Source organism: Bos mutus, chromosome 13 (genome assembly GCF_027580195.1).
Source record: "Bos mutus isolate GX-2022 chromosome 13, NWIPB_WYAK_1.1, whole genome shotgun sequence".
NCBI lineage: Eukaryota > Metazoa > Chordata > Mammalia > Artiodactyla > Bovidae > Bos > Bos mutus.
The window spans coordinates 71,370,008-71,381,977 of NC_091629.1; the positions used below are offsets into that span (position 1 = coordinate 71,370,008).

Sequence of the window (11,970 nt, forward strand, 5' to 3'; positions counted from 1 at the left end):
GATTAGCCGCCTCTTGCCCAGAAAGGACAGAGAAGGCAATGGCACCCCACTCCAGTACTCTTGCCTGGAAAATCCCATGGACAGAGGAGCCTGGTGGGCTACAGTCCATGGGGTCGCTAGGAGTCTGACAATACTGAGCGACTTCACTTTCACTTTTCACTTTTCACTTTCACGCATTGAAGAAGGAAATGGCAACCCACTCCAGTGTTCTTGCCTGGAGAATCCCAGGGACGGGGGAGCCTGGTGGGCTGCCGTCTATGGGGTCGCACAGAGTCAGACACTACTGAAGCGACCAATGTGTGCAGCCGCCCACATAGGATGCAGTTGGTACAGGATGCTGTGAGGATGAAGTGAAATGGGGCACACTGTGCAGAGCTGGGCTGCAGCAGATAAAATCGGTGCTCCCCCCAGACGCCCTGAAAGTCCTTGTGAGGGTTGTTGTGTACCTCAGCACCTAAATGCAGAGAGAACCAGAACTGCCTTGAGGTGATATCCCCCTACTGCAACCTTTAATTAAGACCAATGGGCCAGAAGAACACTCAGCTTCTCAACTGGGTCCCTATGGCCCCTAAGACATCACTTTCTGCACCTGAGCCCCAGGTGGGACGAGGCAGAAGCCAGGGCCACAAGGCGTTGCCTGGTTTGCTGCCTGTTGAACTCCTGCCCTGTCCGGCTGCCCCTGTCTCCCTCACCTGCTTCTCCTGGGAGTCATTCTTCCTTCAATCACTGTCCATGAACCCTCATCTCAGGGTGAGCTTCTGGGGAACCTCCTCTAAGATACTGGTTTATAGCTGATATGCAAAATAGTTGGTTCCTTTCCCCCAGGATCATTTCTCTGTCTGCTTCAGGTAACAGTGGGTTTGGAAACTCAAGTGCCCTCAGCACCCCCTGCCTTTTTGTGCAGGAAGACCAGCACTGCCAGTCTATCCGGGTGACCCACTCTGTGTCTACTGTCCCCCGAGCCCGGCTGAGGCTGGTTCTGGGAACCAGCGTGTCTCTTGTAATCGTTGGGAGTCAAGGCTCAGGCTTTTGTCTGTTGATCCGTTTGTGCTGGCACTGATACTAGTAACTTCCGGCTCAGGGAAAGATCCAGAAGCAGATTATACAATCCATAAGTCATTTTGGAGGCAAGAGGGAGGAGAAACAGCAGGAGAGCATTAATGAGGGCTGACTGACTGCGGGTCCAGGGAACACGACTCAGGTTTCCGCCTTGGGTTTGTGGAAATCTAAAAGCTGGCATGGGATTGTTTTAAAAAGTAATTTTATTTCATTCAGTTTATTGGCCGAACCACAGGGTGTGTGGGATCTTAGTTCCCTTACCAGGGGTTGAACTCATAAACCTGGCGCTGGAAGCGTGGAATTTTAACCACTAAACTGCGAGGGAAGTCCATGATTTTTTTTCCCAGCTTGACATAGGATGGCTCAAACAAATTAACATTCCCATCTCAACTGGTTCATTTGGCCAGAATAAACTCACATGCTGCAGCAAATAGGGAGAAGGAAGAGGGAAGGTAAGATGAGATGGGGTGGGGGAGAAGGAGGGAGAGATTTAACAGCTCAAGCTCATTTTTTATCTCCCTAACATACTGACTTTAGTGTAACTTATTCTTGAGAAAAATGATTAAAACAATTGCTCACAGGTGACAGAAAAGTCATTTCCATTTAGAAAAATATTTAAATCATGGTTTGGGGAACGTTCTCTGTCTTTGTTAATAATGGGTTAGAGGGTAGGTTATATAAAGCGCGTGGATCAATAGATCATTTTCCTGATTAAATTACCGCTGCACTGTGGTTTTTGTAGGTGATACAGCTGAGAAGACACCATACCGTGGAAAGGCCTTTAAGTCATAAAAATTGTATTTCAAGGGTACAACATGGAATAGTATTAGTTTGTGTGATTTCCCTTTCTCTTTGCCGTCCCCCACCAGCATTCAGATATATAAGGCTGCTTGTTGAAGAAATGAGATTTTTTTTTTCCTCCTAGTGCTCACTCCTATGTCTTCTCTCCATACGGAGCTGAAATACCCACTCCCTCCAGAGATGTGTTTACGTGCGACATGAATGAAGCTTCCTATTTCCCTGTACAGAATTGGGGGCACGGCCAATAAACTTGAGAAGCAGTAAATGCCCACACTTATCAAGGGTCAGGAGCCCATGATGCCTAGAGTGCTGGCACCTTCAATTTACCTCTTTTCTAAGCATATGAAATAGGCTAGGATTTTCTAAAACTTGACTGTGCAAAAACCACTGCTGAATTTAACCACACTGTGAACATTGAACGAAGTCAACTGTGACTCAAGTATTTTTTGCACAAACTGTGTCTTTACCAAAACCATCAGGGCAGGGAAGGAGGTGGGGACCCTAATGATCTGGATTTTCTGGTAGAAGTTGACTGGAGGCTTGATTATCCTGACAATCACATCAGTTACTCTGTTTCACTTCGCCATTTCACATAGCAAGTCAGAAAGAAAACCGTTGCTAGGACTGGTGGGGAAAGGGTTTTAAGACTTCACCTCTAGGAATTGAAAAACTGGGTCTCTATTCTTAATATCTGATGGAGATTCTGATTTACCTCTCGCAGGTTTGCAGAGACCAAAGCAGCTTGGCCAACCACCAGGCCTTTGAACAAGAGATACAACTTTTAACAAAAAGGAATGCTATTGCAGCAGGAATGTGCTGCCCAACGGCAGGGAGAGATGAGCTCATGGTGTTTTCAGCAGGTAATCAAAGTGGGGCCTTAAATTGCCCTTTCTTGCCATTCGCTGAATGTTTGTTCCAGGGAAATAGCCAAGAAAGGGAATTCTAAAGCCTGTTCTCTGAAAATGAGGTGCCTCACAGATCTATGGGCTCATTAATTAGGTCAGTCTTTAATAGTTTCTGCAGGACGGCAAGGGATTTACTCTGAAAGACCTCTAGCCACTTCTTTATTGGTCACCCCAAGGATATGTCACAACTGTGAGTGCTCAGAAGGAGCCGCTGAAGTCAAGCAAAGTTGCTCTTGGCGGGACATCAGACACCAGGAAGAGTCTGATGGCCTCCTGCCATTGGCAATATCCTTTGAGGATGCGGGAGGGTGAGAGCAGGAAGAACTCTAAGAAAGAGGGCATTGAGGCTTATAAGGGAACAGTATCCCCCTGGTGCCCAGGTGTTTTTAAACATCTCTTTGACAGAGCACCAGAAACATTTCCCCAGTTATGAAGGTAGGAAAGAGGTGCCATCCCAGACGTTAAATATAACATTTGTCAAGCTTGTGTATATGCGTGTCTGCATCTTCATGCTAAGTATTTGCAGAATGCCTCGCAAACCACTTCCAAAAAAACTATGGAGAAAGACAGAAGTGTTCTGGAAATAAAAGGTGCGCAAGATATACTTTTGATTCACTTAGAAAAATCTGTAGTTTTTCCAAGGTTTCAAAATGTTTTATGCTTTTAAAAAAAAAAATAAGTATTTACTTGGCTGTGTCCAGCCTTAGTTGCGGCATGTGGGACCTTTGTTGCAGCATGCAGGATCTTTCGTGGGGCCCACAGACTCTCTAGTGTAGCGCAGGGGCTCAGCAGTTCTGGCCTACAGGCTTAGTTGCTCCTCAGCATGTGGGATCTCAGCTCCCAGACCAAGGATGGAAGCCATGTCCCCTGCATTGTAAGGCAGATTCTTAACACCTGGACCACCAGGGAAGTCCCTCAAAAAGATTTTAAAAGCCTCTCATTTTGAAGTTAGTTTTACTAACGTTTGTTACATGCCTACTTTGTACTGTGCACTGTGCTGGGTGATTTTACAAACAGTATCTCATTTAATTTAATCCCCTTAATCACCCCCACAGTTAGTTATTGCTGTCTTCAAAGGCATTGTTATTCCCACATGTAGATGACTAAAATGGGACATGAACTTGGTGACAAACAACAGAAGTCTGAGCCAGCGTCCCACATGATAAGGAAGAGTCTCGAGGGGTCTGAAATCTACGGCGATTCCATTGCAGAAGTTCCACTGGCTTTGACATAACACGAGGAACCAGCCAAATGCAGCCTGTTTAGATTACTTATATTTACTGTATTTACTGTAACAAAGATGTATCACATATAACGTTATGCATCCTAGTAATCTATCCCGAATAACGTCCTCCTCAGTATGCATTCTGACCCATGCGTGCCTTTTTAGAAAGCAAGTGGAAACCACAGTACCTCAGTCTCCCTGTGGGTCCCTGTTGTGATCTGAGGAGGAGTTCTCTCTCCCCAGTGGCCCCTGGGCTGTTGTGTGCTTTGGATCTTATACAAGGCTTTCAACAGAATGAGGGTCAGAATGTCTGGCCAGGAACTTGAACTTCCCACCTCCAGAGAGCAGAGGGACAGCATACGGCCCTGCAGATACAGCAGCTGCCCTCAAGCTGTGGACCCAAGGGACCATGCTCTGGTGGGGCACCCTTCCCCCACCATGAGGTGGATTTCCCAAGAGATGCTGCTGTTTACACCCCTGCTAGGATGGAGATACACAAATGAGACAACCTTAATATGATTAGTTTACACGCTGACACTTATCTGACTGTAGGTCTCATGGGTGAGCAAATTATACATGTTGATCTTTCTAAGGTGTGGTGACCCTTACATGCTGATGCTGATGAATGGCTGTGACCAGAACTGGGACCTTGAATCTAAATTATGCATGCAATATGTAAAAGAATATATATGTAAAAGTACATATGGCAGAGTTAAATAAACAAAAAATAGTCTTGAAAAAAAATTATACACACATATTTCACACCATGGCCCTGAAATGACTTGGGACTGTCAGACAATTTTAGGTGATTAAAAAAAATAAATAAAACTACTTAAAAGTATGCAATCTGGAAAGTGTTCCAAATATCTTTGCTGTAGACGTTCCAGATGGTCTGATGGGGAAATGCAGTGTCTGATCAGTGAAGCGTCCGGTAGGTTACAGCACAAGTGTAGGAGTGAAGGGCATCATCCACGGAAATCCTCTCGGGTCAGCTGATAGTGACTGCCGCTTAGGGGTCCTACCCCGTGCAGACCCTGTGCACACATTGTATTTAAACCTTGCCGCAACTCAGCCACAAAGTTGTCATTAATCCCTTTTATTATTTACTTTGTTTTTTTTTTTAAACCTTTTTATTTTATATTCGAGTATAGCCAATTAACAATGTTGTGATAGTTTCAGGCGGACAGCAAAGGGACTCAGCCATCCGTATACACGTACCCATTCTTCCTCCCCCTCCCCTCCCATCCAGGCTGCCACATTGCGTTGAGCAGAGTCCCCTGTGCACAGTAGGACCTTGTTGGTCCTCCATTTTCAATACAGCAGGGTTTACATGTTGATCCCAAACTCCTTAACCACCCCTTCCTCCCATCCTTCCCCACCAGCAACCGTAAGTTTGTTCTCTAAGTCTGCATTTTTTATTTTATTTTTGCCACAGCACATGGCATGTGGGATCTTAGTTTCCCAACCAGCAATTGAACTCACTGATCCTGCCTTGGAAACATGGGGTCTTAACCACTAGACTGCCAGTAATTGCCACTAGACTGTCCATAATCCCTTTTGTAGTCAAGAAAATGGAGGTTCCTCGAGGTTAGGACCTTATTCAAGCACGTGCACAGCTAGGAAATGGCAGCACTAAGCTGTGCAGCCCACCCTCTTCTTTTTTTTTTTTTTTTTCCACCCTCTTCTTGGGTGCCCTGGGCTCTGCTTTCATCACCCAGCTTTTCTGAGCCACCCATTCCACACATCCTTAAAAAAAGATTTCAAGTTTTTGCCTGCCAGCACCCCCCATGTTCTGACTCTTTTCACCTTCACGGGCTTTCCGTATTGGCCTCATCCTGAAGTGGTACCCACTTTTGGGGAAAAAAATTAACTTTATAGTTTCAATTAAAAAAAGGTTTTTTAAAATTTATTTGGCTGCACTGGGTCTTAGTTGTGGCATGAGGAATCTTTTTTAGTTGAGATCTATGTGATTTATGTGAGCTCCGTTCCCTGAGCAGGGCTCAAACCTGGGCCTCTTGCATTAGGAGGAGTCTTAGCCACTGGACCACCAGGGAGGTCCCTCACTCGCACTGGTACCCACTGCCCTGCCCTAGGCCGCCTCCCTCTCCCTAAGTGGGCTCGTGGAACCGACTTGTCTGTGCTACCCATGTCCAAATCTCATCTTATTTCCTTATCCTTCCATAAATCTTATGAATTAAATGTGTACGCTTTTTTCCTATTTACCTGTCCTACAACAGTTTTAACTCTTAGGTCCAGCCACAGAGTCGAGAAGGGTAGAAGGAAGTTTTCCCCTTCCTACGATGTGTCCGTGAATCCCCGAGGGTCTTGTTAAGATGCAGGTTTTGATTCAGAAGGTCTGCGGTGGGCCCTGAGACTCCACTTTCTAACCAGCTCCCAGGTGAGGCCCTGCCCCTACTGGTCCAGGGATGACTTTTTGCTTTCCCAGAGCCTGCTGCTGCTAAGTCACTTCAGTCGTATCTGACTCTGTGTGACCCCATAGATGGCAGCCTACCAGGCTCCCCCGTCCCTGGGATTCTCCAGGCAAGAACACTGGAGTGGGTTGCCATTTCCTTCTTCAATGCATGAAAGTGAAAAGTGAAAGGGAAGTCGCTCAGTCGTATCTGACTCTTAGCGACCCCATGGACTACAGCCCACCAGGCTCCTCCATCCATGGGATTTTCCAGGCAAGAGTACTGGAGTGGGGTGCCATTGCCTTCTCCTTCCCAGAGCCTAGATGGTATTTAAAGTTCCTGCAAGAGTTTTCCTTCTTTTCCAGCAGGTGAGCCCGCAGGAGATTTGAATCAGTCAATGAGCTCTGAATTTCTGGATGAGACCAGTCCTGAGGGTGGGAGCAGATTTGGGCCAGGAGGGAGCCTACAGCTGGAAGCCCTGTACCTGAGGAGTGAGGCTGGATGCCTGAGCCTGGGCAGATGGGGGTTCTGGGTAGACTGACGGCACAGTGGGGGTGCTGGATGTCTTGAGAGGTGATGGGGTATCTGGAATCAGGGGAGGACAGCAAGTAACAGGCAGATAGAAACAGAGGTTGGATAAATGCCTCTTGCCTTAAAATTGTGTTGAGAGATCTAGATGCTGCCTGAAAGATTTTAGGAATAAAGTGAATAGAAAAAAAAGAAGAAAAAAAAGGTTTGGGTTTAAGGGGCTTTTACTTGGGGGATACCATTTTATTCGACTGACCTCCATAAGAGTTTGGCAAAAATATATTCACCCAAAGTCACAGTGGACACAGCTGTAAAATGACCCTGGGGTCCAAGTCTCCAACCTGTCCTAAAAATCCTCCTCTCTATGCTTGTGGGATGATCAGACCGCAGAAAACGGGAACAAATCTCATTCCCAACTCCCACCTCCCAGACTTTCTATTCCTCAAGCTGAAAGTGTTTTTAAACATTTTTAACTCGGAAATTGTGAAAATTTTGAGTGTAGCACAGGCATTTTAATTACATGTAAACAAACAAACAAAAGCTCATGACTACATCAAAAGAATTACAGTAGTAACACACAATCAAAGCTGATTTCCAGTTGACTGTGAAAAAACTTGTGGGTCCGTCAGGATTACCAAACCTGAATCCCCTCACCAGATGTCTTAGCATATTACCCTTGACTTAGGGAAGAGGATATTCAAAGTTGAAATAGAAGTGGACAAAATAACCCACAGACTTTTTTTTAATAGTTTGATTTGAAGCTTGAATAATATCCAGTAATAGCACATAATAAGGGGAAATTATTATATTACAAATATTTCATAAAGTACCCCACCACTTAAACTAATTTAAAATTTAAAAGTTTAATTTAAATTTACAATTATTTAAACTTTATTAAAATTAAAATTTATTGAATTAAAATTTTACATTATTTAAAATTTGGGGAGAGGTAAATTTATTGTTCAGAAGGTAAAGTTATTCAACTGAAATAATTTGTGAGACATTTTTTTAAAAGAAATTTAGAAGCATAGTCCAACAGTTCTTTTTCTCCTCCAGCAGCTTCACACCCCAAAGGCATCAAATATTATGTCCATTGGGGTACATTATAATATTGCAGCTGGCCAGAGAGACTAGAAGACATCATGTCCAAAAAAAAGAACCATGACCTTAAGTTTATTCAAGGATCCAAAGAGCTGGGAAGAATTACTATTTAGAAATAACTATAAATGAACCATCTTCTATTTGATCCCTTTGTAAGAGAAGGCTCTAGGCTGAAAAACTAATTCTCTGCTTTCAACTCACCCATTTGAGGCAAACGTCAGCCAGTTCCATGTAGTCTGGAAGACCAGACCAGGAGAACATTCCCCCTCCCATTTTCCTTTCCTTCTTCCTCCTTCACCCTCTCCTCTCCTCTCCCCTTTATCTGCCATCTCCAGGCTCAAGTCAAACCCTTGAAACAAAAGTCAGAAAACAGGGACAGGTATTTTTTGGTTGTTTTGTTTTTTTCCTTTATTTCTGAAGTTTCCTTTCTATCGGTGAATTTGTCTAACTTCTTACTCGCAGAAAAAGTCAATATCCTAGGGAAAAAAAAAGCGAAAAAAGACTGAGCTGAGCATGCAGGACCAAAAAACAGATGTACATTCTTTATTTAAAATCATACATAATCAAAGGGAAATTTGGAGTTAAAATAAGTAAAGCTTGAACCCCAAGAGTATGACTCAAGTTTTACTTTAACTCAAAAACTACTTAAAATGAAAATTCTCAAATACACTTTTAATTTATGATTCTTTGACACATTCAAGTTCAATGCTAAGACATGATGACAAATGAGTTGCATTTGTGTAGGTTGGTCAATGTTTTAAAGTTTTTTTTGCACAGTGATTAGCTCCAGAAGAATTATTTCAAAATAACCACCTTGCAAAGTCACTCAAAAAGGATCTTTTATTTCTGTTTTGGTTATACAAGACCCCAGAGCATTAGGAAAAGGACGGTTCTTTTTCATACATAAGTAGGGTCTCTCTATCACAAAAACAGGCATTCAAATTTTTTCCAGAATGTTTTGATTTTATTAAATAAATGATAAATACAGGTGCTGATATTTTTCTCAGACCAAGTGTTTAGTTGATAAGTGAGCCTGTCAGTAAGAGTCAGTCAATACTATTTTGGCTTCTTTCTTTGTGACGTGGAGTCATTTCCAGGATAACTTACAACTAAAACACTTTCTCTAGTGACAGAGAGAGTTCACTAACCTTTCCACATTGACAGTAGGTATAAATGCTCTCCCAAGTCTCGTTGTCTAGAGACGTCACCCTTGGAAGTGGGGGACTTTACCTGACGCAGCTTGTAAGATGCATCTTTTTACACCTGCCTACGTCTACATTCTGAGTCCTTCTCTCCCCTCTCCCCAGCCCCAGGGACGCTTACCGTGGTAGGAACTTCCTTGGTGGCTTCTTGGTACACATGTTGTTCCTGGACCAAGTTGCTGGGAAAATAACCCACGGTTCCCATTTCATCCTCAGACTGATTGCCATAGACCTGAGTGCCCAGAAATGTAACAGAGAGGGGAAAGCAGATGTGATACTCTTTTGGAAACCCTCAGGCATCCTCTTTGTTGTCCATGAGAATCATAAAACTACCAATGCCTTGCTTCTCAAGTTCACTCCCAGCAACTTTCATCCCACAGAAACTGCGTGTCTGTTCTTTTGTGGCCCACTCTTACTGGTCTCCCTACTTTTAGCATTGCATCGTGCCATCTGTGAACTGCCCAGAAATCTTTTTTGGAACCCATAAATGAAGTCTGTATCTTTTTTTGTTTTGGTTTTAAGTAAATAGACACTGTTATTTTAAAGAACTTTTAAAGGACTCTCCCCATTTTTTAAAATTCAAGTGAACATATTCTTGAGTGCATTTCAGATTTAACTCTCCATTACTTGAGAATATGTCTCTGGAGCTGGAGCTGCAGTGGGGGACAGTAGATCAGTTCAGCTTCATCCCTCCCCAGGGCCCACCCCTGTGTGTTTTAACTGAAGAAAGCAGATTCTTTGGAGTGAACGAGGGTGCTAAAGTTTCCTTAAAAACACTGAAATGTAGCCTGACTGCCAGCACACATGCCTTTTACTTGGCAAATCCACTCAAGTATTTTTGAATAAGGTTCAAACTCTTTGGGATGTTCACGCCCCCATGTGTTCGACTACATTCTCTTGCCAAAACAGCAGATAAACCTACATTGGGTTTTGTGATGAAGTTTTCCTTGTTTCTTTAAAATGCAATAAAAGCAAATACACATGAAGTTTTGCATAGCCACAGCTCCTCTATTGTTCTTAACAGCTAGTTTTAAATATTAAAAGGCATCGAAGATAGGTAACAGAGGAAAAGTTAAGGGCAACATATGTCAAGATATTTTATATATTTTAAATGATCTCGTCTTACGCTGCCAGCCCAGAATTCTCCAGCTTCATTTTCTTTTACCAGCTTTGAGTAAACATAGATCCACTGTCCTTTTTTAACGTTAATGAATCTACAGTCCGGAGCATTGTAATCTTCTTGAGCTCTGGCCAGAGAAATAGTATCTGGAAGGAAAAACCATGAAATAGTATCTTGAAGAAGAAAGCATGGACGCCTGGGTTTTATAACAGGAAAAACCACAGAGCATATCAGAAGACTAGGAAATCACAGTGACTAACACCTCCTGGTTTATAGCTCACATTCAATTCCAGAAGATAACTAAGGTTATTAAAACAGCATCCAACAGAATCTTAGCCAAGTGAATTCTTCATGCTGAGACACAAAAGGCACAGACCGGGAGAAACGACACTAATCGCATGCACATTAGAGAAGATTCACTTCCAAATACAATTAGATTCTACGCTATTAGTGGATATTTTTTTTTTCAATTATATAATAGAAAGGTAATAAAAGGTGTAAAAAAGTCCTTACAGACACATTCATCATCTGCACACAGCTTCTTGGAACCAAGTTTGTCCATAAATATTCCATGCACAGCACATATGGCCACAAGACCTGGGAGGAAAAGTAACAACAGTCTTGCCATCTTCCTCTTTTGCTGTTATTGCTTTCGCCCTTTGAGTGGAAGTGGAGACTGACTTCAGTGCTTCCTGTCTTTTATGTGAAAGCCAGACATCTGGGCGAGTCCCCTGCAGCCAATGGGGAGGTAGCTACCCGTGCCTCGGCCTCCATAGCAGTGACGGGGCTCTAGGGGTTCTTCAGCATTGGAATTTCTAAAGAGACTCAAACGCTGTGTCTTTTTTTTTTACACACAAATGCTATCCAGAATAGTCCACTATTTCAAAAACACTTTTTATTTTATAGTGAAGTATAGCCGATTAACAATGTTGTGATAGCTTCAGGTGGACAACAAAGGGACTCAGTCATACACATACGTGTATCCCGACTCCCCCAGACTCCTCTCCCATCCAGGCGGCCACATAACATTGAGCAGACTTCCCTGTGCTATACAGTATGTCCTTGTTGGTTATTCATTTTTAATTCATTCTCAAAGTCCATAGACTTATATCTGTTTTGTAAATAAGCTCATTTGTATAATTTCTTTTTAGATCCTTCATATAAGTGATGTCATACAATATTTCTCCTTCTCTGTCTGACATACTTTACTCAGTATGACAATCCTCCACCCTTGTTAGAGTAACTTTTGCTGTGGTTTATTGCATCAGGAAGACATTGTTGAAAGAACTATGAGGATTTTAAATCATTTAAAAAATGTTTTTAGTTCAAACATCAAATTCTTTCAATGTATGAGAAGATGTACTAACCATAGAAAATTGTTGAAAATGTGATATCTATATCCTTAATACAAATAATTTTGATCAAACATCTAATAACATCTGGATTTATATAATAGATAAGTAGAGGATGCTTACATTGATTACAAATGCTTACAAATCATTCATGATGGGACCCTTAGGAGTCATGTGTATCGGGTCAGACATGGATTGTAACGTGTTTAAGACCCTAGTAATAAGGGGAGATGGGGTAGGTGGTTTGGGAAAATGGAACTGGCTTT

The 11,970-nt window shown here is 42.8% G+C and overlaps 1 protein-coding gene across 1 annotated transcript; it reads right to left on the reverse strand.

Annotated features, from left to right (window-relative positions):
- Positions 1-8,359: 8,359 nt before the first annotated feature.
- On the reverse strand, positions 8,360-11,060 carry OTOR (otoraplin). Its single transcript, XM_005909623.3, has 4 exons — positions 10,866-11,060; positions 10,359-10,498; positions 9,354-9,464; positions 8,360-8,506 (listed from the first exon to the last, which is right to left on the reverse strand). The coding sequence occupies exons 1-4, from the start codon at positions 10,978-10,980 to the stop codon at positions 8,483-8,485; spliced, it is 390 nt and encodes a 129-aa protein (XP_005909685.1). The 5' UTR covers positions 10,981-11,060; the 3' UTR covers positions 8,360-8,482.
- Positions 11,061-11,970: the final 910 nt, after the last annotated feature.